The sequence below is a fragment of the Drosophila tropicalis genome, unplaced genomic scaffold (genome assembly GCF_018151085.1).
Source record: "Drosophila tropicalis isolate 14030-0801.00 unplaced genomic scaffold, ASM1815108v1 contig_593, whole genome shotgun sequence".
Classification (NCBI taxonomy): domain Eukaryota; kingdom Metazoa; phylum Arthropoda; class Insecta; order Diptera; family Drosophilidae; genus Drosophila; species Drosophila tropicalis.
In genome coordinates, this window is record NW_027173070.1 from 486,694 (window position 1) to 512,719 (window position 26,026).

Consider the following 26,026-nt stretch of genomic DNA (forward strand, 5'->3'; position numbering starts at 1 on the left):
TTTCCTCTTTTTCGGCTCTTAATTAAGTTGCATTCCCGGGACCTGCACATGGCATGAAAGCAGAAGGCTGGTCCTGTTGGTGCTGCAAAACAAGGGGACACAGTGCACTCTACTCTTGATAATAAAAACACATGTTGACATCTCGCCGCAGTGTCACCTCCACCTATTAAGTAGCAGGTCGAAGGGGAGCGGAACCAGCTCCAGATCCAGAAGATGTTTCCCATTGAATTTGAACAGAGGCAAAAAAAAAGAAAGAATAAGTAGTTTTGCTGTTCTCTGGTTTTACTGCCGTTTAAGCTTTTGGTACATTTTCGTTTACGGTTTTTGTCATTTCACTGTTCTGCGTCTCTCCAACACCAGCATCCAACCGGCACATCTTTCTTTTGCCATTACCCATTCTCTCCATGCTCCTCTCTCCTTTGGGCCTATTAGTCCTGGCCGCCTTTGACTCTTGTAGTTTTTGCTTCTTTTGTTTGCTTGAAATTGGAATGTCATAAAAGTGGACTTATGGGTATGTATGTGTGAGTGGGAGACTGTGTGTGTGTATCGTGTTGCTTATTTAAAAATCATAAAAAGACAAGAGACCAGAAAAGAGGCAGAGTATTCTGTTGAGCCTTGTGCCTTATCCTTGGCGCCCTAACGTATCTGCTGTTTGTCTGCGTTGGCTTCCGTTTCCGGTTGCGCGTTTGGCATTGCTTTTCCTCCTTTTCTCTTTCATTCTTTCTCTCTCTCTCTCTCTCTCTCTCTCTTTTCGACATTCTATCTCTTCCCTTTACTACGTTTTTTTTTTATTACATTTTCAGTGCACATGTATGAAATATACATTTATGGTTGCGCAATTCACATTTTGGTCTTTGACTTTTAATGGATTTCTGCAGCAGTGCAAATACAAAACTCAATAAAAGATTTAGACACACAAGATTCATTTGTATTTCCAAGTCGCTATTTTTTCCTTGAGCATGAGTTTTTGCGACCAACTCATAATATGTTTCAAACCCTCGTTCTTTTCGTTATTCATACTTAAGCTAGTTCTATCCCTTTAAACTTGAATAATATTTCTTTCCAATGCTTTGAAAACTAAGAGATTAGTTTGATTAAAATCAGATACTTATTTTTATGGACGATACAAATTTAACAATGATATTTGTACAGCAATTAATTTCTGTACTCATGGATGTGACCTTGACTGGGCCTTGAACCGTGTGGACAAGTTGTATTCTGAAACGTATTGAGAAAAAGTGACTAAACTATTTAATTAAATCATCGACGCTTACTTACGGAGTATAATGAATTATTCATTTCCATCCTTGACTATTCAAATGGATTTCGCTGAAGATGGTTGGTTTGGTAAGGCCATTTAGAGCAGCGCTTGAGGTTGAATTGTACAATTAATACAAGAGTCCTTGCATATTAAATGAGTTACAAAACTTTATATAATAATATTCAAAGGATTCAGTACATTTGGCTTTTGAAAATTCGTTTGATACGATCCAAATTTGAAGAGTTTTCCTAACAATGAAGAAATGAAATGACTGTTACGATTGGCATTAGTAACAATGGTTACTTACCATTTTTGTAGACTGCCTAGTCATTGAAGCAGAATTACCCCAGAAGCGACAGTGTTGCTTTGTAAAGTGCTCATACATATCAATAATTGAAGGGCGCCAGACCATGTAGTGGGAGACATTCAATAAAGGTTTGCAAGCCTCCATCATGAAAAAGACCTGAGACAGTGGTAACTTGCTAAAGGGTATATAGTAGACAAGCATATTAGAATACTGCTCTTCGAGTCGTGCATAGGGTAATTCCACTTCAATAAATTCACTTATGTCACGATAAGGCTGCAACCGGCTTTTCCAAGCATAAAATACGTCCTCCTCAGTTGAAGATTGTGATTCTCCCATATCAACAGATGGGGTTTGATGTTTATGAAGGCTAACGCTAGAAACATCCTCGTAGTCTTCAGATGCTTCCGACGGATTATTAATAGTTAAAATTCCACTTCTTTGGCTAACACGGCTATCGCCCATGCGCGAATTGGAGTCCATATCGAGCAGCAAGTGCGACTTTCCCAGGTCCACTGTAGACTCATATGCCTGCCGCGTGTAAATTTGTAAAATGGATCCCCGTGAGAACTTCTGAATAAGATAATCGACAGAGCCAATGCATTGTAGTCTACCGTTAACCAAAATACAAATGCGATTGCATAGTGGCAGACACTCTTCTAGTGATTCCATGGCCAGTACGACAGTACGTCCCATTTTATGAAGTACGCCTATCATCTGCCAAATCAATTGGCATCCCTTTGGATCAACTCCTCGTGTTGGTTCATCCATCATTATCACCTGGTTACTAGAGATTACAGCAACAGCAAGGCTGAGTTTTCGGCAATCGGCAAAGACAAGATTATCAATGAGAACTTTGAGCTTATCCGTGAGTTCTAGAGATGTCACTAACCACTCAATCAAATCGGTCCTTTCATTTTTCCTTCGTCCACTTAAGCGACAATAAAAGTCAAGCAGTTCGTTCACAGTCATATACTCATACAAAACATTGTCCTTGGAACAATAACCGAGATACTTAAAAGCCTCTTTCGGATTATTTCGTACGCTTTTGCCGTATACGTAAACGTCTCCACTTTCAATCACACCTATTCCGGCGGTGATCTGAAGCATTTTACTCTTGCCGGAACCAAAGCGACCCACAATGCCGAATACCTCGCGGTGTTTGATTCCAAACGTTACGCTTTTTAAATATTTAGGATATACAACATCGACAAATGCTAAAGCTAGTTCGCCACGTTTTTTATCATCCAACGAGCGAGTACGCTTGGCCTCCTGTAAAATATCTGCATCGAATACAGATGATTTAAACGCATTGCCTTGATGATTTTGAGTACAATGTCTATGTAGTTTCCTTAACCAAGGTTTCAAGAAGGTGGATTCCGAAATGTTGTAAAAAATTATCCCATAAGCCATGGACAACAAAATGAGCATAATGAACGGTACAAGTACACCGGGATACTCGAAACTGAAGTAGCTTGGTACATCATAAGTTTCCGAAAAACTCATTTCTGATTCACAGAGACGCCTCACGCTTTGGTTAATAGCTCCAAGGACATGCAATTGGCGCATGCATTGAAATAGAAGAAAAGAAGGTGACCAATACAACAAATACTGGATCACGTCAGCCATGTCCGTATCGAGCACACGCTCAATGCCCGGTCCTGCTACAATCGGCAGCAGACTGGTCCCCGTCAAAATGAGGAACGTGAGTAGGTATCCAAACAGCATGTTCTTGGTCTGAAGATTTAGCAGGTAGATAAACGGCAACACAGCCAAACCAAAGACTTCGAAGAGCAACACCATTACCGCTATAAAAGTGCTATCATTGTACTCTCTCGTATCGGAATCGGGTTTGAATAAATCATTCACAATGATAATGGCAATTAGGGCAACAACACAGATGTTATATAGAACGATATCCCATAGAAACTTCGTAGTCCAGTATAAATTATAGCTGACACCGCTCATTAGCTCTAGCATCATTCTATTTGAAGGGACCTCGTAAACGAAATGAATTGTAAACACAGAAACTCCGGCGAAAAATATTAAAAAGGGAAGGGTACCCAAGTTCAGATGGGTATCTTGTTGTAATCTTTTTAAATTTAGGAATTCTCTATAAGTGAAGTGAAAGGGATAATTTGCAACTTTTATTGTGGCATTCGTTGAGTTTGTGACATATTGAAATATCGCATTGTGTATCAAGTTGAGGGAAATGGGTGCGGCATGATAAAGCTTGCCATTCCAAAAACATGTGATTCTCTGTGGATTAAATTCCATGGCTGCCACGTAAAATGTTTCCACTTTCAGAAAGGACATTTGTTGATCTCTCAAGATGTATGGAATTACTTCGCGCCTACCTTTTATGGTTCTGAATACTTGTTCGTCGTACCTGCAAAATTCAGGATTATTTTGCATATATTTGCTGAACCATTTGGCCACTTGGTGGAAGAAGTTCATCGTGCTGAGCAGAGCACTTGATTTAGACAGTACCAAAGTTGTTTTATAGGAACAAAGTGACAAATCCATTTTCGGCAAATGGCGGAGTTCAGTGCCCTGTGGACTAATTTCAAAGAAAATGGTAACCGCAAACAAAAGCAGCCAGAGCAATGGAAGCAGGAAATTCTTCCGTAGATATGTAAATTTTTTGACTAAAATGGCTTTGAGCTGTAAACTGAAGTTTTTGCCTTTGTCCGGATCAAACTTTAGCATATTTGCCACGGCAGAGTTTGGCAGAGAATGAAGCTTCGGATTGCTTTGGATAAACATATCGCGAAGAGTTTTGCGAAATAGTGTAAAACTTTGAATGTTGTGGTTACCTTTCGTGTTTTCCAACTCCCTCAAAATGATTGCCAACGCTTTCTCGTTGCCATCGGGTATTCGTATGTGCAGCTGTGTGGCGTCGTCTAACTGAACTTGTAGTCCTGTGGGCATAATACGCTTCATCATTGCCAGCGCTTGATTGTTATTCCACACATGTGTTTTACTACAGTTCAAGTAATAGTCATTGCAAAAACTATCCAGCAGTTGACGAGTTCGCCCGTAACACTGAAGGCGTCCCACATCGAGTACTGCGATCCGATCGGACAGGACAACTGCCTCCTCGTGTCTATGAGTGCATACAATAATTGCACGATCGCGTGCCGCCGTTATTATCAAGTCCCACATCCGATGACAACCGTGCTGATCAAGGCCCAAGGTCGGTTCGTCGAGTATAACATTGTGGCTTCCACCGCACATGGCACAGCAGAAGCCAAGACATCGGTTCATGCCATAGGTTAGCTGGTTCACTGGAGTATCTACTAACTCCGGTACATCCAACATACCCACGTATTTGCGGATTTCGCGGGCAATCTGACGATGATTGCGCATGCCGCGTACGTATGTGTAGAAATACAAATTCTCTTTGATTGTCAAATCCCTAAAGGTTATTTCCTCTTTGGGCATTACAGCGAAAGGTTGGTCGAAATTCTTTCCAGTTTTGTAGTCGCCAATGTTTTTGCCATTAACCACTACGTGGCCTGAAGTCATTTTGATTGTTCCAGCTATGATTTCTGCCAAGAGCATTGTTCCTGCCTCTTTTTTACCCAGAATAACGGTTACCTCTTTGGGATGGATTGTCATGGAAATGTTACTTAGATATTCAACACCTTCAATAGATTTACTTATGTTTATCACTGATATGCCTTCACCGAAATTAGCAAGCTCAACGCTCTCAATTGGAAATAATAGATGTGAAGCGCCGGAGGTGCTACTGGAAGTCGATTCAATGAATGATGAGTCTTGGGAATGTAGGGGTTGACTCTGCACTGTGCCCTCTGATGTAATGGACGTTGAATGGGTCGACGACCTGGCCGCCAACGACTGGGCCAGATTGCCTAACGAAGAATTTTGTTTTGGTTTCATCAAATTAATTATCGAGACACTGTTTGATCGCTCCACGTTAATCATCTTTTTTTGACTTTGATACTTTTGATAGACAGCAACGTCAACATCTACACTTATTGGCTCTTGGCTAACTTGGGTCATTGTTATCTTCTGTGCCTTAGGCTCTCTGGGTGCATCAGCTCCAATGCTTACATCACTTAACAATTCACACAGCATTGAATGTGTAATAATTTTGGTTTCTCGTTTTTTCTTGCACCACTTCAATAGAGACTTGAACGGATAATACCATGGGACCGGTCGTGATTTAACATCAACGTTCTTGGAAGCCGCATTACCTTCGCTGCGTTTGCCTTCAACATAGATCAGAATCAAAACGTGAATCACCGCGGATAGTAAAATCATTATCGTTACGTGTCCTAATGTAATATAAGATCCAGCAAAGTGCGGTAAGTTAAAGTTATAACTATGAAGCCCCTCTGCAGTGCGTTCCAAATCGAGAATTATATTCAATCCGATCGCCAATCCTGTATTAAGGATGAGGCAGAAGACCAGTAGGGGCAACATCGACAATCTATAGTAGAAGACAAATATTACTGGAAAAGGCAGATATGTCAGCATATGTATCAGCATCAAACTAAAAGCACTCCAACTTTGTTGGACTATAACGGAGCATATCATTAAGGTGAAGGTAACATTAGCCACAATGTAGGCCAGCATGAACCAAAAAATGGTTACCGGGTCGCTGTATTGATAAATATCTTGCTCCCAGCCACAGGTCGACAATATTAACAGTGACAAAAGTGTGATGAGTAACTGCAACAGAAAAAGTACTACGAACCAAGCGCACCAGTTGAGCCACGTAACTCTCAAAGACTTCATAATGCCCAACTCCGTTTGATTCGTGATCGATGAGGCCATTCTATAGCTGGAGTAACAATAGGAAAACATAACTCCAAGTGGTAGCAACAATTTAATGACCACAAATAGTCGATCGTAAATATAACGCTGCGTTGGAAATTTCGACATTTGAATTAGGGAATATACATCTACACCGCTAACCAAATTTATATAGGACGTGGAAATGGCATGTTGCAGAGCAATAAAACCCTCCTGTATATATCCAGGCGGAACGCTTCCGTATTTTGAATCCATAGTTGTTCTATTGTCAGGTTTGCCCGTCACCAATTCAATAAGATTCGGATAAAGTTGATCAGTGGGCCAGAATCGTTCATCTTTATGGGGCACGGTTCGTAAAGTCGGCGGGAAACGCAATTCGTATTTGAGACTTAATGGAAGTATTGTTAAATCGGGATCGCTCACAATAAAATGAACCCCTGCCATAAAATGTTTTTCTCGTACCATTTTTTCAAGTTCTTGAACACTTTCCACTCCTACGCATGGCTCCATTTTTAAAACATCAGTCGCGAAATCAATCACATCATACAGTGGCTTGGCATTTGGAGTAAAAGCTATTCGTTCAGCAAAATTAAGACCAGAAGTGTTTCGTATGCAATCGAGGACTGAGCGCATCTTATCCAGATTATCAATGGGAAATTCATCAAATATTTGCGTTGGCACTACCCTTGCTTGACCCAGATTACGAATAAGTGTTAAAAGAAATAGAAAGAAAATGGACACCAAAATGATACGCAATATCCGACATTTATGGTCCATTTGTATGCGCATCTTTTTCTGCAGGATTTGAAAAAATTTCGCGTCCTATTCCTCGCCCGATTAGATCTTTGCAATTCTTTTTCTGCATCCCATTCTTGGAACAGCATTCTGCAAAATCTTCTAGAATTACAACAGCAAGTAATGTTATTCAAATAATGTAATACAGAATTTGATAGTTTTGGCTTCGGACACTAAAAAAACTGTATAATCTGTCAGAAAACAAAATTCGATATATTAATTTAGTAATCGCACGCGGATGAAATTATTCCTTGCAGATGCTGACATTCCTTTACCAACAATCATGGATGGATTTTTTTGTTTTACCCTTGTCGCATGAGGCACAAACACTGTAAGCATGTGCGACATTTTTACCTGCAGCTGCAACTGAAATTGCTCTACGATGATAAATGGCAGGCTATGCAATTAAGAATGCGACCAGGCCATATCTCCAGTCGCTGGTCGAACCCCCTGCCCGCCCAATCCTTCTTTTCCTTGTGCCAGCTTTTGGCTAAAAGCATGTAATAAACAATGGCAAATGGCGTTCGAGTTGGCAGCGGTAAACTGAAACGGTAATTGCATGTAAACATCGTTTGCATGTGTGGTTTTTGCTCTTGATGCGATGGATTTCGAGTGGAATAATTAGAGAGAGTTTATTGGCTTAATCCTCCAATTTGTTTTCGATCTACTATATATCGACAAACAACCACAAATCCAAATCTGGCTAATACAAGATTGTGTCAAAAATGCCCATCAATCAATACAAAACTAAAACAAAAAATTTAAAAGCACATCACGTTTATGTCAGGAGATCAATCTCATTTCAGTTGCTTCAGTCAGTCAGTCACCTGGTCAGTGAGGAAGAAACTACCATAAATTCTATGTGTGTATCTTCTATTTGAAATGTCAATCACAAAAATTGTCTTTACCGTTGAGGAATGTATGTTCGTAGAATGTTTTGTATGTGATAAAAGTGTTATAAATCAAAGACAATGTCTAGGAAGTAAAATTAGGATCACGTTCCTTTAATAAAAAGGGTGCAAACGGGAAAGGACCACAATGTCGACTCTCTCTTTGAGTTTAAATAAATTATTTTAACTTTTTGTAGTCTTTGATACTAATTGGAAAGGTGCCGAATTCCGATTAAATTACGACAATATATTTTATAAGTCAATTGTAATCATGTTCTCCAGAGCGATGAATCTTCAGTGTTTCTGTCAAAGTGATTGAAGAAAGGGTGGGCGTGGCCTGTGGCAAAATCAGGCAAAGATTGTACTTATGTTTATGTTCGCTTATTTACGACTTCAAATCTGAATAATTTACGGTGGCAACTATGGCCAACTATGGCTGAAGACAGAAATGAGGGTCTACAGCACACACACACACTCACACACACATAACAGCAAAAGGGAGGATGAGATTGAGCCTATTCTTATGTGAGAAACGAAAAGGCCATACTCTCCAATTCCAAGTAACCCAGTGCTAAAATAAAGCCAACAAAACAGGACACGGTACATTGAATTTGGTTGAAAGCGAGTTGGTTACGATGCTGTCTGTCTGTCTGCCTGCTCTGGCTCCAGTTACGGCTCGGCAATTGTGTGTAGTTTCGAGTGCCATCCAAATATGGGGTGAGATGTTTAGTGGGTCGGTTATGTTATGGTCTGGTTTGGTGCGGTCTGGCATGGTGTGCACTTTGCATAGCTCGCGCTTGGATGAAGCGTAAAAATGGCCAAGAGCTGAAACAGAAAATAACAACAATTGCAATGAACAGATTGCTCTGCGACCATCGGAAATGGCAACAGCAGCAGCAGCAAGAACGACTACGACAAACGGAAACACAAAATGCCGGCCGCCATAAAACGGAAGTTAAATTATTGCAATTGTGTTGGCAGATCCTTTTCATAAAAGTGAATTGTGTTGTGTTTGCATACGCTCTTCGCACCTCTCTATCTTCCCCACCTTAAGGCATTCCCAGCCGCTTAATTTGTAGATTGAAATAAATTTGAAAGTAGAGATTCAAGTACAAATTGAAGTGGTTTAATAACTGATTCTATCTACTTACTTATATCAATTCGGCTGGAGTCTTAGTCGCTTTGTTTTCATTAGATATGCCAATTAAATTATGGAATTATATTGATAAGCGTTTTGCTACTCAATTAAGTAATGGGTTATCTGCTTATATGATTGGCGCATTCAAAAGTTAACCAAAGTAGCTGGTTTAATTTCATTAAAAGAATATTTATTAAATAAATCTATAAGTAGACAGTTTTGATGATATGATTATGATGAAATTTATTTTAGACGAGCTTCGAATGCTTCTCTGGCCTGATTTCTTATTACTTTGCCATTGGTATTCATGGGGAATTCGGTGAAAAATTGTACTCCAGCATTAAGATGCTTATAGTCGACCACAACACGTTGGGCCACATGATCGATAATCTTTTGCTCGCTAATTGTGATGCCTTCTTTAGTGATCACTAGAGCGCCGGCAGCATCACCTCTCTCATCACGTACTCCCACGACACAAACCTGCTGCACTTCGGGCAATTCGGCAATGATTTGTTCCAGCTCATTGGGCCAATAATGCTTGGATTTGTATTTTAGTAGATCCTTCTTACGATCCACAAGGTACAGATTATTGGCGTCATCGAAATAGCCTAAATCACCTAAATTAATCCATCCATTTTGTAAGGTTGAAGCTGTATCCTTTGGATTATCCACATAGCCTTCCCATTTCAGACCAATATCAATGAGAATTTCGCCGACCTCATTGTGTGGCAAATGCTGACCCTGATCATCCAGGATTTTTATCCGAATTCCGGGCGCAAGTTTACCAACCGAGTTCTCCAACTTGTGATCAATATTAACGGTGACTACACCCGTCTCTGTTGTGCCATAGGAGAACATTATTGCGCAATTGGGTAAAATTTTTTGGGCCTTTTGCAGCAATGCCAAAGATATCCAACCGCCAATTATAAAAACAATTCTCAGTGTTTGCAAGTTTTCCGTAGTGGCCTGGGGACTGGTAAATAGTTCATAGGCTTGCCAAGGAGCCATCACAATGGTGGTGATTTTGTATTTTTTTATCAATTCAATCGAATGGGCAGCATTGAAGGTTTCATCGGAAACAATGCGTGTCATACCATTAAAAAGACTCATTATGACAGTGCCAAACCCTGTCATCCAATCCAGGGTAGCGCTGGTGTACAATACATCGGTACTAATGCTTAGGCTACAAGAAGAATACAAATCGTACAGAGTATAGATGAAAGTTAAGTCATTCAATTCTTTTACCATGCAGTGTTGGCTACATGACTATTGGATAACGTCACGGCTTTAGGTAGACCAGAAGTGCCGGAAGAGCAAAGTATAGCCGCTGTCTGATCAGGACCCACAGCCAGTTTTGATGGTCTAAGATTTAAAACACAAGAGTAACATAGGAAAAAGTTCAGTGTCATTAGATTGCACTCACTGATAAATTCTTTCGGCAGGATTTGCCTTTAGCAGATCGTCAATGCCAATCACACCATCCACATGTCCCGTAAGAGTCACAATTTTTGGTGACCACTCTTTGGTGATCTCTTTTATGCGCTCATAGTCATTGCCGTCGCAAAACATAATCTTTGGTGTGGTTGTTTTATACAGTCCATAAATTACTTTCGGATCTCTTGTATAGTTGACAGCATGGAATGGCGTTGTATTGAAGAAGCAAGCAGCAGCCAAAGGAACCAAATATGTGCTTGTATTGGCTATAATGCCCACAACATCCTCGTGGGTTAACCCTTCGGCTTTCAGAAAGAGAGCAATGCGGGTTGCCCAGGTAAGAAAATCGGCATTGGTTGCCACCGTGCCATCCATATGAGTAATCTACTTTTGTTTAGGATATATTGCTCATCAAACATCTGGATTCGAACACATTAACCAGGTTACTTGGTCCATTTTCTCACCTGAATTACATTGTCCGGCCAATTCTTCAGGCTATTAAATATTATTTGACCCACTGAACAATTTTCATTGTAAAGCTTAACTCGTTCTGCACCACTCCAAATTTTAGTCTCATCGTTGTAGAAGGTGGGAAATAGAACCTTAGCTGCCATTTTGACCGAATCGAGCTAAACTAGTTGAGTTACTGAGTACCCATTGTTCATGCCAACACTTCTTATATATGGGTCAAAACTGCTGACTACATACATACACTTACAATATGACCAATATTACGTCAAGTCCAAAGTTTTGAAATATATAAACAACTGCGTATCATCAAATAGATTAGATGTATAAGTATTAAGTATTTCCTCAAAATTCCATGAAATAAAAATCTGCTGATGCCAAAAAAGTTTATCCAATATATACATACAAGCAAACATCGTTATATAGATTAGAAGGCATGTGTGTATCTATGTTAATAGCAAAGTATTTCACTCAAAACAAAATACAATCAGCTGATGCCAGAGAATTTGCACCCAAAATTCATTGTTACCATTGGCAATTGTGTTTCTTATCACCTGTTGCCAAACCAGTTTTAATTTCCGTTCTCCGATGACCATTTATTTGAATAATATATGACTATGCGAGGGTGGTCACTTTGATTTGCAAGTTCCAATTCCGAATTCCGAATTAATGTCAATATTAAATAAATTATTATTATTTGGTGTTTGGACGGCAATAATAAAACCGGCATGAGCCTTACATGTATCATGTATATTTATTTGGAAGTAATAATTTAAAAATCTATGGCAAATAAGTTAATAAGTTTTTGGTTGATCCGGCCCTGTATATCAACTACTTTAAGGTAGTAGCTTTAGTAAAAGGTTTATTCGTACGGAAGTAAAACTTATCAAATTTTATTTGCAGTCTCTTCTGACGTCAAACAGTCGTTTGATTGTTTACCAGTAAAAGTGACCGACCTTAGTCTTTTTTGTCACTATATTAAGGGGTTGGTCTTTGAACTTTCATTTGGGGGTGTACTCGATGAAAGTCTCATGAGTTTCAATGTGCCCATAATAGTTTCTAAATTAAAATAAGATGTTGTTGCAATCTATGTGAAAAGACTGAAACAGATCTAGTCGTCTGCTGCAATATAATTTTCCGGTAATAAGCAAAGTTTTTCAATGCATTCGATATTGTAAAGTCGTTTAAAATGACTCTACTTTTGAATACTTCATTATAAAACCGTCTAAAAATGAACGTACCCAAAATGCAAGTGCAATTGAAGTTGAAGTTGCTTTTAAATGAAGCGAAACTGGAGCATTTTGTTTTTAGCACGAATTTCATGGTTATAATTGTAATAGTTTTTCCAGCCACGTCCCATTTGGCTATTTGCATGCTGTTTCTGTTTGTGTGTGTGTGTGTGTGTGTGCGTGTGTATGGGTGGAAAGGGGTGTGAGGATGTTTGGTCGTTTGTGTGTGTTTCGGAGTAATTTATGCATGCCTCGCCTCTTTACTTCCTTTTGGGCGAGCCGAGGCAATTGCCAAGTGCTTAGAGAGAAAGCATGCAGAGGGTGATAGAGGTTTTGTGACTTGGTAACGCAGTTCAACTGATGCATACATTTACATCAAATTACAAATACTTTAAAGTGCTTTGTTGCAAAAATGAACAAGCGAATGAACCGAAGAATGTGAAGAAAAAAACAGGAGTTTATCAAGAATTACCATTGAAATAAATGGAAAAGCGCATCCTTGCAATGCTTTCGCAAGCGACTTTAAGCTTTAAGTTGAATTTTGTTGACTACCCAATCTCCATCCCATGATGACGTTGTGTCACACATACATAGTTGCGAATTGATTTAGATGTGATTGGTGGTTTTACGGTTACGGCCACGGTTAAGTGGTCGCCGGGTAACGCGTCAGTGGAATGTTGCTCAGTCATGCGAACAGAGGTCGACAGTTAATAAAGCAGATTATGTGTATAATGACAACGCACAACCAAAAACCTCCATCATAGGTGAGTGTATGTCTGGGGAGTGCACAATTTGGAGGAAATTATCAATAAGGTAACGCCGATTCTCTTCCCCTTGGTTGGTCTTGGTCGTAGCCATATCAAAGTCAAATTAATTAACTCCCATCATGTAGTTCAGTGGGCAGGGCTGGTTACACTATCTCTAAAGCTAATCAATTTGTTTTAAACTGGTTTGCTGAAATTTAATTAAAAACTAAGCAAGGAATTGCTGTAAAATTGTTTATTCAACAAATAGTTCAATTGTTCTCAAAAGGGTTCCTAATTTACATATATGTAAGTATCCAATTGATATATTGGTAATCTGCTCTTAAGTTTGCAAGAATAAATTTTATTAGTGCGAAGTGGGAACGCAACATTAGATTAATATTAAGATTTAATTGGTCGGTTGGTTTAGGATTGATTATGACTATGATTTTCCGAAATTCGAATATGTTGAAACTAAATACTATATAACTATAGGCTATATAGACTATTTATGGTATCGTGACAAATCAACTGGATTTGCTGAAAGCTTAAGGACTTTAAAGGGAAATTTTTATGTTATTTTTAAAATGTGAGACTATTACACTAGAATACCCTTTTTTGTTAGTTTTGCAGTGAGTAGCATTTCTTATATCCCCTTCCGCAGCCCATGACTGATTTAACTATTAAAGTGTCTCAACCTCTCTCTCGATCTCTTTCACAACTGATAAGAAATATGGATAACAAATAGAAAGAAGATTAAAATGTAGTATATGACTAATTGTAAGTGATTTTATTTTATTGAGGCAAAATTTTCACCTTCAATTCAAATGCACCTTGGGGACTAAACATGTACCTATGCCTGTGGTAGGTAATACTGTTTGTTCGACTCTCATGACGTAGTCGTCCCTGACCTTACACAAAATACAGAAAAATAAAAACCCTCCGCAGTCGAATTTGCCTGCCTGTGTTAGTTAGGTGGCGTTATCAGTAGAGCAGCAGGTTTTTGGTGCTTATCGCACTTGTTGGAGGTCCGCCACGTGCTTGACGAAAGTTGGCCTCGAAACTGTCATAAATCTTTCATACACTCAATTGCGCAGGCGCCGGAAACGTTCCACTGTCTCAGCGTTCCGCAAACATCGCCCCATTCATAAAGATTTGGGTGTTTGGCGATGTTTTGTATTTTTGTAGGCGGCAGAAACGACGATGGCCGCATCAGGATGCTGAAACCAGGACCAAGACCAAAGCATGTAGTCTGTGATCTGGGCGCTTTGGGTACGGTTAAAAACAGTTTACGGCGATTCCTTCGACAGAGCGGTTGTAATATCAAACGGGCGAAGAATTCGTGAGGCGACCACAAAGAGCTAATTCAATTTTGAGAGTGTGTGTGGTTTTTAGTGTGTGTGCGTGCGAGAGATATGTATACATATGTAGAGAGTGACATTTGAGAAATATGATTCAATTACTATTAGCTAATATACTTATGTCGTGACGGTCTTTTGCTTAAGTATTAATAAGCCATACAGCATCACCCATACGCACAGTAAGCCCATAAACACATGCATACATATTAGCCACTTCTTGAGATAAGTAAATAAGGGGAAAAAATTGTTGCCCGCTTACAAAAAGTTTCACTCAAGTGTTGTTAAGTGTCGCAAAAGTTTGTTGTGAAAGTTAAGTGCGCCCAAGTGAAGTCTACAAAACTCTAGAAACTCGGCCGATATTCGACTCGGTTTAGGCCATTGCCTACCCACCCACACACACACATCCATACACACATCTACGCCTTGGTATTTTGTGTTGAAACTTTTTGGCCATCAACGTCTTTCCTGGACTTTTTCTGGGCTTCTTGCAATTCTGTCAAAATGTTGTACTCTGAACTTCGCCTGCAGGGCAACCGCCAGCAACAACAATAATTGAAGTTTTGACAACAGAATTTAGTGAAACAACGCAACGGCTGGTATTCTCATTTTTCTGGTCTCCACTAGTTTGGCGGAAAAAAATATATTTTTGTCACAGAGTTCGTGGTTTGGTTAACTGAAAGCGGCACCTCACATATTCGTCAGAGAAGAAGTAACAGGACGACGACGAGGTGGACATTGGTACGTGTACAAAGTGAACGTGTGATGTGAATGGTAAGCGAAACCCTTTAACAGCAGTTGAAGTTCAATCTGTTCTCTCTATAGACATATATTTTTTTTCGTGAAATCTCGTGCAACAAAGGGATAGAAGTCGTATAGCAATTTTATTTTTGTCAGATTTGTATGCAGAAATACTCTTGTCCAATTCAATCTATTGAAATTGCAGATGGCTGCTCTGATTACAATTGGTTTTACACATTGTTGACTGAAACATAAAGTATTTACTTATCGAATATCATCAACCAAAAATACCTCACAGATAAAGAGAGAAGCGCTTCAATTGCAATAATATTTTTTCCCTCTAAAGGAAGTAGTGGCGAGGATTTGGTTCTATTAGTAGGGTGTTATTCCTTAAGATTTCAATATGATAGCAATAAATTTTAAATATTTTCCGGCCAACTATGGGCTTTGGAGGAGGCTATTATCGATTTTTGGCAATCAGCAAAACATTGAAAGAACGTCAAAGAACTCTTTGGCTATGCTTGTATTGAAAATTTATCTTATAATTAAAAACAAAGTTTTAAAATTGATGTTTTTTCAATTTTAGATGCTATTTCGATAAATTTTGACAAATGAACAAACAACCAAAAAATGAGAGAGGCAAATTGAAATCTAATTTCAGTTCTGCATAGGTCAAAGCATAGCAAGAGTTCCTTGTAGAGTTCCCTTTTTGATGTAATTGTTAGTTTATGGCCACATGTGCAGTAGGAGTATGCCTTATCTAATGAACATAATGAACGCAATCGAAAGGCAGAACCAAGTCAGAGACACAGTAAGAGTCAAAGTCATGCTAACCAGGTTCAGGGTTTTAGCACATAAATATGCTGTCCAATTGGGACTAACTTGGACTGTCCAGCCACACCCCAACAACAAAGTCAGCAGCAGCAGAGCGAGGAATGAGAGATGATGATGTGGGGTAGAACGAGGGGTCTAAGGGCATGCGTGTCGCATCTATAATTAAGTGAATATAAAGCATGCTCTCTGCCATGAATGTGGACCATAAGGAGGTATTTTATGCAGGCACTTGCTGAAATATGCAGACACCCAAGCGAAGGCAGCCAAACATTTAGCATTTGGCATTGCCAACCTATGGCCATTAGCATTGCTGGTATCATTGTCGTCGCCATCTGGGCCTGGCATCGCACAAGACACATTTTCCGGCCAGCAACATAGAATTTATCCTGAATTTGATATGCAGATGATGTACCGAGGACAACTTTTCAAATGCCCAAGTGATGAAATGAATAAAATTCAATTTCGAAAAGCATGTACACAAACATCATACAATCTTTCACTGGCCTAATTGGTATACAAAGTTCAATATATAATTTTATTTTCCAATTAAAATACAAATGGATACACACAAGAGAGAGAGAGTAAAAAATCAAAATGAAAAGACACCTTTATGGCAATTAATTAACACAGCGTCAAAAAAACAAAAAAAAAAAAAAAAAGTAAGAAAAGAAATGGGTTGGCCGTCTGGCAGTGATTGTAATGAAAAGAATGTCCTGAACATTCGAACATTGAACATTTTTGTCACATCAAAGACAGGTAACACAAAAGAAACCCAAAAGTAGACTACATAAATGAATGCATGTACCACTGGTAGCCTAGGCAACTTAATGCCCCCTTTCCAAGTGATAACAACATACAATAGCAGCAGCAACAATGTAAACGCTACAAAGTCAATTAAATTAGCCTCAAAATACCTTAAATGTTTGTCGAATACCTGTTCCTGACTTGCCCAACATCTCTCACTACCATGGTCATGGACGAGTGAGTAAACATATACCTACAAACTTTGTATAGAAATCATACGCAGACTTGGCCATTGCGAATTGATTATAAGTCCTCATAATATTTACAATGCAAATTACTCTTTTGTTTGCTTTACAATTTAAATGCATTTTGGGCCTTGTGTGTGGCTGTGTCTACATTTGATTGAGTAACTGCTTTTTGTAAATTGAACTTGTTTCCCATGGTCTGCAATATAATTACAATACATATCATCATCATTTAAATGTTCATTGGATACTTTTAATGAATCTTGCAGCGAGAGTGCAGTGTTTATTGGGAAAAGCGAAGAAGGAAGCAAAATTAAGTAACACAAGTAGTAATTTCCACTCGAAGAATTTCATCTGACTTTGCATCTGAAACGTTTGCCAAAAGCTTTAAATTGTTTATGCATAATAATGATTTTAATGTAGTCTTTATGTGCTACAGAAGATAAGGAGCTATCTCTATATTGCGTGTGTGTGTGGGTTTTGAACTTAAATCAACAATTTTAGTACAAGTCTAATGTAAGTTTACTCTCCATTAAAAGCTGCTGTACCACACTTTTCTTGTTGGCTATTGTCTTCAAAATGAATAACCAAAAAACAAACCTACTGAGTAGCTCTGTTGGTGCAAACTAAGTTGGATTTTCATCCAAATATTTCACTTTGAGATGAAAAGGCAGATATATTTTATTGTTTGAATTCCGCTGATTGCTTTTTCAGTTTTCTATTTGCATTACGAGTTCGGCAAATATAATCCTGCTACATCCAATGTTTAGGGTGGATAGAAAAATACAAATCTATATTCACTGCCATCATATACGCTTATATTATTTAAGTTTTCCACATTTCTCATATAATTGAAATTAATAAAATTAAATAAACTTTAAACAGGCTGACAGTCCAATAGGTTACCCGTCTAATGGTTTTACCATTATACAAATTAAAAGTCGTTGTGGCTTTTAGTCTTGCTAATAATAGACTAGTTTTTAATTTACCATCAATATGTGTATCACACAAAATTGCAGTTCTAACTTATCTTTCAATTATGGAAACAGAAATAAATAAATGAATATGAATTTTGCCAGATTTGTGGCATTAAATACATATTTAAGGACATTAGTTTTCCCTAGATGAATAAACATAAAATATTTTAAGTAATTTAAGCTTACATTTGCGTCTCAATTAATTCTTTATTCTGTCATAAATCATCTGAAGTCAAGAGTTTTCGGGCCAATTGAAGTTTGAAGTGCTGGGCAGAGAATCTGAATTTTTGCTAAATACATAAACAAAATACTAAATCTTAGTCAAGTAGAGGCATAGACACTTTGATAAATACTCAAAAATATATGTATATAGTATATAGTAGCCCAGCAAATGGGCAAATGGCATAAAACGCTTATGTAGAGAAATAAATCTGCGATAAATTCACAAAAATTGCCAAGAGACACTCAGCGGCATTTACAAGACACGCCAAAACAAAAAAAAAAAAGGAAATGAAAGGGACATGGAGAATAGAAAAAATAGCAAAAGCGAAAATGAAAATCCAAAATAAGAAGCAAAAACGTATAGAAAGAAGCATAAAAATTATGGATGGCAATATTTTGTGTCTGGTTTTTGTGGCTTGGTTGCCTGGTTGGTTGGTGGTTGGCCTAGACATGAGGCACGAGCTTAAATAAATAAAATAAATCAAAAATGTAAATCAACACTCAAAATGAAGATGCCATACATAAAACTTGCCGTTCTATGTGCGTTTGTATAAATATAATATATATATGTATATATGTATGTATGTATGTGTAGCTAGGACAATAATTTGCACACATATGGTATATGCGAGGGGTGCTACAATCACTTGGTTTTCCTTGAATTACTAATTGACTCTCTTTAATTCGTAATTTTTGGCAGTTTCCATTGAGCCATCCTGTCAGGGAATGAGAATTGCCATGGTAATAAAGCGATTGAACTTTGTTGGGTTTACCATTTATGGGTTATTCTCAATGTTACCAGTTCGGACCAATCGAAAATATGTTCCAGGAAAATAAAGACACTATCATGCAGTCCTCGGTAGATGAGTTGTCAAAACACACTTGCCTTAAAGGCTTCAAAGTGGCTACATAATTCAGTTAAGATCATCCACAATCGAAAATATATCGTCCTTCGGCATAAGAATAATTTCTTTTTAAATACTTTTTACTCTGCCCTCGTTTTGTGAAATATGTGTATATAGACAGACACAGCCAAGGATATGACAAAGACCCTCTCATTAAATTTGTCTCGATTTGTTTGTTTGTTTTTTTCTCCTCTCTCCCACAGTTTCTTTGTGTGTGTGTGCTTGTGTGTGTGCAATCGTTCGTTGACTTTGTTATTTCTTGTGGTTAGTTATTTAGCCTGGACTCTGTAATATGAAATCATGACAAAGCATTCATATATTGTATATATACATACATACGTAACTTGGATTTTCCAAGTGTCGGAGAAAATATTAAATTATCTTTGGCCATACAAAAGGTTATAACGAAGCATTTATTTTCAGTTTTCCTTTGCTTTTTCTTGTTTTTTTTCTTTCTTTATTACAATAATATTTTATCAATACAAATTGCATGAGATTCTGCAAAGTAAAATCAAATAAACAACAAACGTGGAGGAAAAAAATATATATAAAAATTACACCAAGGCTTTGGGGACAAAGTATAAATAAAATTTATTGGATTTGATTTACTTTCATTTGTTTCTTTTTTGTGTTGAAGTCTATGGCCGAAGGCCATGTGTTTGCATTTGATTGAAACAAAGTTGTTAAATGTCTGATGACAGATTTTTATGTTCATGTCAAACAGATGTTCAGTGGCAGATGAATGAACTTTGACCTCAAAGTCCTTCCTGAATTGCGACAACAAAGTAAACATGAAAACTTAGTGCAATTAAAACTGGCGAAAAAAAGGAAGTAAAACAAATGGAAAGAGGATTCTATACCCTTGGAGGGGGAATGGTCGGAAATTTCATTTGTTGTCCTAGTCCTTTGCATGACATTGGTTATTAAATGCAATACTAAAGAAGGAAAACAGATAGATATGCTCACTGATAGCTCCTTTTGCCAACTTTTCATTTAAATTCCCATACCCCTTTGTTAAAGGATATTAAAAACAACAGGGGCTTCACAAAGGTAAGGACCATCAGGAGTGGGTGAAACGGGATTCTTCAGATATGACAAAATCGCTTTCAGGCATTTCAATTAGTAAGCAACTTCATTTCCTTCAGACCACCACCGGACCCAAACGAGAGCCCAGTAAAGGGTCTTTGACTGCGATGTTGTTGAAGCAGTAATACACAAAAATTTAACAGAAACTGTAGATAATTTTGTTCATTTTACATTGCGCTGCCTGGCGTTGGCCCACAGCTATGGCATATCCGTCCCATGGACACCTCTTCATTTCATTTGACTACTAACTGAAACGTGACGGACAAGCCTGTCTGTCTGTCTGTCTGTCTATCCCTTGTTCCCTTTTGGTAAGTGGACAGTCGTTGGCCTGCATCCTCTGCCCATACTCTTCGTTTTCTGTTTATTATAATTCCGACTGCCATATCTTCTTCATTTTTATCAGCGTCTTCATGGTATCTTGCATTTTTGAAATGAAATGAAAAGAGGAAAGGCGGTGAAAAAAAAGAAAACGTCTTCTTTTTTGCCATCATCTTTAATTCCATTTCGTTTGCTCATTTTTTTTTTCGTGCTCTCTGGTTTCTAAAGGTCCTTCTTTTTTGCCTTCCTTTTTTTTTTTTTTGTATTCTGACAGAAGAGTCGGTTGTCATTCAATTTAACGCCACATTTATTCAGCTTTTCTCACGGCAACTGTTTTATTTTTTTTTCATATTCATTCTCCTTTTAATTACTTCGTTGATAGGTTTTTATGTAAATTCACTAAATTTGCTGCACACTGCTACGCAATGTTGAAAGTTTCAAGTCTCTGGAGTAATCGATGACAGAACCAAAAATTTTCCAAGTAAAATATATTTTGCAAGTTAGTTAAATCTCTGGCATTTGCAGCAATTAAACTAACCACAAGCTGACACACACATAGAACGACTTTAACATTCATACATCAAACATCATGATGTGGCAAATATTTTGCCTTTTGCAACCGACTCCCACACCAGAAACGAAAACGAAACTCTTACTGTCACACTTCCCGCCTTTTGTGTAGTCTGATACCCTGGAACTATAAAGACTTAGAGGATATGATGGTTAAAAGGGACCAGAGAGCATGTTGGAACCAATATGGTTAACAATGGACATCAAAATTAATGACTTGGTTTTCGCATTAGAATTTGGAAGAGTTCAGGCGATAATCATTGATCCTACTAGATGTGAGTTATGTCGATCGATGTTAGCTTTGTGGATCTGATTCGATTAATGTAACTTGGATGACATATTACAACAAAATGAGTCAAAAAAAACTTAGTTTGAGGGTTATGATGGTAAGTTTAGGTATTAGGTACGATTGAAGTCGTTGTCCTGGCCTATGTGTAGCGGGTTTTTTTTTTTTTCTACTGAGCGAAACTCTCTCGTGACTTTGTTTTTAGGCAGTTTCCGGGTTTTTGGTCTCTATTGTTTTGATTTCCGCTCAGTTGTGGTACCGAATGCCCGAATGTTCAAGTTGATGATGATAATGATGATACTCACGATGATACCGATGAGGTCCCCTGTGACGCTTCACTTGCAAACAATAATAAGCATCCTCGCCTGCATCTTTGTTTGTTTGTTCTCTTCTTTCCACTCCACTCCTCTACCCACCGCTTGGCTCCTCACCTCACCTCTCTCGCAATCACTCTGGCTCTTCGGAGTGTTCAGTGAATCGATGTCAGCATATAGATTTAGTACTCCATTACTGAGTGGACAGCTGGGATGCCGCAGAGCTGTGGCGGTGGCGTTGATTCTCATCATCCTTTCCAATTGCCAACGAGTTTTTGTTTGCCTAGCGCGCTAGTTAAATTGGCCAGAGAAATGTTAAAGTGCTCACAGTGTCGTCACAATGTGGTTCGATTCATTCGGCGTTTTAATGTGGATGCGGATGTGTGTATGTGAATGCTGATCCCAGATTTTGCCCAAGGACACATACAATTACATTCAAGTTGAAAAAGTACAAGTTTTCCATTTACGCATGAAAAAATCGTAAATGTTTCAGACAAATGAAAATTGTAAACAAATTTCGAGCAAATGTTAAATACTTATTTGCTCAACCATAAATAAATATTTGGCTATTGTTTCTATCCGAGTGTGTGTATGTGTGAGTATCCCTGCAATTGTGTGTGGGCCGACAAAATTCATTTTTCTTACCATAATTTATGTTGGCATGACTGAAACTCTATATGGCTCAGACACATTTCAAGGCATTTTTCCGGCTTGGCTTGTTGTTGCTTACTTGTTTTGGTTTTGGTTTAAGGTTTCGGTTTTTTACTTTCTTCTCTGCTTTCATTGCCATTTACATAGAACATTTAGTTGAGACTCCTTTTGTCTTTTTCCCTCTTGTGCACTCGCAAAAGTGTGTTCAAATAGAAAGAAAAGTTTGAGCAACTTTTTGGCACCCGATTCTTCACCTTTTTCATCTTCTTTAAGAAAATATCACTGATCCCATATGACATTTTTTGATCAGAAACAATAGAGTCTGAGTTCTTTAGTTTTAAAGTCAATAACTGAGTTGTTATACAGTCATTCCCTCACAAAATGTAGGTCCAAGTCATATTATATTTATTATATTATTTTTAGACAAGGTTAGGGTATGCAACCTTCGGTGATCCTTCAGTGAGATATTTGCCAACTTTTTTTCTTACCCAAATGTCAAAGGGAAAAGTTGGCAAGCCTAGGCACAGTCACCGAGTCACAGGACTCTAAGTGATTTTATTTGTTCTCACAGACGAAGGCTGACCATGCACTTGGCAAGAAACCAGCAGAAACTTTCCTTGAATCACTTGGGACTTGGATTCGGACTACAAATTCTCGCATTGATTGCTTGTAACTCTCCCTGCTGCCCCTTTTAGATGCTTACAACGCTTATCATAATTTGTTAGTTCAACACGAAAAGGAATAGGAATATTCATTTACATTTTATAGCTACTTATATTATATATTCCTCATTCAGTCAGTCAAGTCATTTAGACAGTCAGGCAGTCGGCCTTCCTAAGTCGTCTTAGCGCCAATTCCCCAGAGATCTTAGTCTGTCAGGGAAAATGGATTTAGCTGTAAAGAGCATATAGTGCCGGAAAAGTGACTGTGTGTGTGGGAGTGTGTGGGTGTGTCTGTGCGTGTGTTGTACAAGTGAAAACACTTGGGACACTTTCTGTTTAGTTTAGTTTTTGTTTTTCGTTTTTTTTTTTTTTTTTCTGTTTTTAAGTCATCTCATCATTTTTCAACTGCCTGCCTATGTGCTAGCCCCCTGACTTGGGGGTGTTTGCCTTCCACAAATATTTCCCTGTTAAAGTATCGCATTGAAGCGTGCATATTGGTTGCCCTCGGCTCTGTTTGCCAATTTATTGATGAACAACATTTTTTCGTGCATAATTTTTTATGCGTTTTTCATTCTTCTTTCCACAACATTTTTTTGTTGTTATTATTATTAAGCAATTTTTACAGAGGCGTTGATTGAAACGCAGAGATTTAATTAGCGGCAAGCGGAAATGATTTATTGATTGGGCTTTGAATAGAAGTTTTATTTTTTTATTTATTTATATTCCATTATTTTATATATATAATATCAATTGATTGGAAATAGTATGCAAATTTATCTGTGTTCCAATTCATTTCAATTTTTATCAGATTTAATATGCATTTTTTTACTCTTATACCCTTTCAAAGTGTACAGTGCCTTGGCTCAGCGTTTTGGGACTCTTTAAGGTAGTCTCAGAAGTATTCAGATATGATTGATTGATGACGCTTTTTCGGCATTCAGTTTTCCCACTAAAATGCCAATCCTTACCCCTATGACTCTTCACAAAAAGCAAGACTTACCTAAGTGAATTGTAAGTAGTTACATGTTTCATGTACTACTTTTGCTTTCAGTCTTCTGTAGACAATAATTTAAATACAAGTATATTACTCTTAAGGAAATATTTCATTTTATCTGTGCACTTATAATCGGTTATTGAACTAAACACAAAGTTCAACAAACACTTCTACGCACAAATACCTAGAATTACGGGTTAAAGTATTCCATGGATAATTCGTCTCTATGTCTGTCTTCTGTTTTTGCCAAAAAGAAACATAAATTGTTTACTTATATTCTGTTTCAGTAGTGGGCGGGAGACAGTGGCGCCAGAAAAGTGTAGGAGTTCAAATGATAAACTTATTTTGCTTGCCTTTCTTGTATTTCTCCCCGCTCTTTTATGTTGGTTTTGTAAAACTCCTTTCACAATGCTACCGAGCTACTGGGAGCTATTGCCGTTGGTGTTGCTGTAGTTGTTTACCTCATGGTCAGCTCCAAAGAAAGCGCATAAAATTAAATAAAAATCAAATAAGAAATCCTTTTAAGCTCACCAAGCCTCTCAATCCTGCAGCCATCTTGACAGCTCTTGGGGACTTTTCCAGTGCAACGGCAAACGAATAGCCAAAGGCCAGTGCATACCCAAATTTCAATACCCTTTGAACTCGTTATATGGAGAGTTCAGTCCTTTGTAAACTGAAAATAAGTTGTTTTAAGACTCAGTTGACTATTGGTAGTTGGATGGCCTTTTTTATTTAATTTATTTTGGGAGAGACTTATGAACATATCAGATTAGAAAGTGATGAATAAGTGGTTAAGTTAAGTCATTTCTTATTGAATCGCTTTCTTTATGTACTTAGCTTCTTAGAAAGTAGAAAAGGTTAAAAGCCGAGAGAGAGACATTTGGAAAAACTCATTCCTAATTATTGCTTTAAGTTAATGTTTTCTCTACTGTCTTTTCAAGTCACTGGGAAAAATTGGCATACTTTCCATTTGGCAAGAGTATGAAAAAAAGAAACGAATAAAATAGAGCCAAGGAAAAACCGCAAATTTGCTCAAGATTTTCCGCACCAACTTCGTTTCCCGTCTACGGTCTCCGCCACTGCCACTGTTGGGATGATGGTGGCTTCGCCTTCTCTCTTCTTAAGCAATGTGTGTGTTTTCGTTGTTTATGTTGTTCCAAAGCCTTTGTCTGCTGTGAACCTTCGAATTTTTTTCTCTTTTGGTTTTCCCTGTTGTTTGTGTCTTCTCTTTTGGGATCCTGGCAAGCGGCTTATACTTAAAGGATTTGCTGTTTTTTGATGCAACTGAAATCAATTGATGAAATTACTTACTTTTACTTATGTGTTTTTGTGTCTGTGTGGAATGAAATAAAATCAGGCAAGAAATAAACTGAGAACCAAACAAAAAAAATTTTGTATTCCTTTTGCCTACAAGCAAAGTTTCCACTCGAACCATGTGTGGGGAATAAGGAAAGCGCAGTTTTTTTAGAGTTTTTCCTTGCACACATTCTTGAGGTTTTTGCAAGTTTTCCACACTTTTACGCTTTCTACGGTTCTCTTTTTTTTCATTGTTGCCCATAGCCTACCCACAAATTCCATTAGTCTGTAAATTGTTGATAAGTTTTATCAGGCAAAGTAAGCAACTAATTTTTTTGCCCTCCTTCAATTTTTTGCACTTGTGAGTTTTTTTGTTTAATTTTTATGTTAGTTTAAAAGAGTAGATAAAACACATACACTCAATAAAATTTAATTGTAATTTTTATAGTAAAAAAAGTGTTTTATTGACTTAGCATATGACGAGGACAACTATGCATAATGCAAATGGTGTGCAATCTAGAAGATGATTTGCTTTGATCATTCAATATCATACTCCTACAATCCTAATGAATTAGATTAAGTTAGTCTCCTTTGAGCATTTAAGTTCTATTGGCGGGTTTGCCTACAGGAAGAGGTAACAAATATATCCTTCTTTTTGTCACTTGATTTTAAGCGATAAAATCAACAACAATTACATAACGCGTATAAAGCAAAGGGGTGGGGTCGAGAGGTAGAGTGTCCTTTCGAGAGGTGCCGGCAACTGTCACCACAAATGCCAA

General features: G+C 37.9%; 4 protein-coding genes across 5 annotated transcripts in view; 1 reads left to right on the plus strand and 3 right to left on the minus strand.

Annotated features, from left to right (window-relative positions):
* Positions 1 to 1,333: 1,333 nt before the first annotated feature.
* Positions 1,334 to 3,545, minus strand: LOC137577832 (ATP-binding cassette sub-family A member 17-like). Its single transcript, XM_068291387.1, has 2 exons — positions 1,569 to 3,545; positions 1,334 to 1,509 (listed from the first exon to the last, which is right to left on the minus strand). Exons 1-2 carry the CDS (start codon positions 3,543 to 3,545, stop codon positions 1,453 to 1,455), a joined length of 2,034 nt encoding a protein of 677 aa, XP_068147488.1. The 3' UTR covers positions 1,334 to 1,452.
* Positions 3,546 to 3,925: 380 nt separating this feature from the next.
* Positions 3,926 to 6,368, minus strand: LOC137577835 (phospholipid-transporting ATPase ABCA3-like). Its single transcript, XM_068291388.1, has 2 exons — positions 4,382 to 6,368; positions 3,926 to 3,954 (listed from the first exon to the last, which is right to left on the minus strand). The coding sequence occupies exons 1-2, from the start codon at positions 6,366 to 6,368 to the stop codon at positions 3,926 to 3,928; spliced, it is 2,016 nt and encodes a 671-aa protein (XP_068147489.1).
* Positions 6,369 to 9,413: 3,045 nt separating this feature from the next.
* LOC137577836 (uncharacterized) lies at positions 9,414 to 11,227 on the minus strand. Its single transcript, XM_068291389.1, has 4 exons — positions 11,069 to 11,227; positions 10,594 to 10,988; positions 10,416 to 10,532; positions 9,414 to 10,353 (listed from the first exon to the last, which is right to left on the minus strand). The coding sequence occupies exons 1-4, from the start codon at positions 11,216 to 11,218 to the stop codon at positions 9,414 to 9,416; spliced, it is 1,602 nt and encodes a 533-aa protein (XP_068147490.1). The 5' UTR covers positions 11,219 to 11,227.
* Positions 11,228 to 14,484: 3,257 nt separating this feature from the next.
* The window catches only part of LOC137576868 (5-hydroxytryptamine receptor 1A), a 50,730-nt gene continuing 39,188 nt past the window's right edge, over positions 14,485 to 26,026 (plus strand). For both annotated transcript variants that reach the window (XM_068290200.1, XM_068290201.1), the window contains exon 1: positions 14,485 to 15,176. The gene's annotated coding sequence lies outside the window, so the exon portion shown is untranslated. The remainder of the gene's footprint in view (positions 15,177 to 26,026) is intronic.

Bases quoted from the DNA above. Each gene is read 5' to 3' on its own strand.
- LOC137577832 (XM_068291387.1), bottom strand. From the start codon at position 3,545: ATGCTAGAGCTAATGAGCGGTGTCAGCTATAATTTATACTGGACTACG. The intron at 1,510-1,568 runs GTAAGTAACCAT...CTTCATTGTTAG, and splicing joins CTAGGCAGTCTACAAAAATG to GAAAACTCTTCAAATTTGGA.
- LOC137577835 (XM_068291388.1), bottom strand. From the start codon at position 6,368: ATGGCCTCATCGATCACGAATCAAACGGAGTTGGGCATTATGAAGTCT. The intron at 3,955-4,381 runs GTAACCACAACA...TGAATTTTGCAG, and splicing joins GGAGTTGGAAAACACGAAAG to GTACGACGAACAAGTATTCA.
- LOC137577836 (XM_068291389.1), bottom strand. From the start codon at position 11,218: ATGGCAGCTAAGGTTCTATTTCCCACCTTCTACAACGATGAGACTAAA. The intron at 10,989-11,068 runs GTGAGAAAATGG...AAACAAAAGTAG, and splicing joins GGCCGGACAATGTAATTCAG to ATTACTCATATGGATGGCAC. The intron at 10,533-10,593 runs GTGAGTGCAATC...TTTAAATCTTAG, and splicing joins CCTGCCGAAAGAATTTATCA to ACCATCAAAACTGGCTGTGG.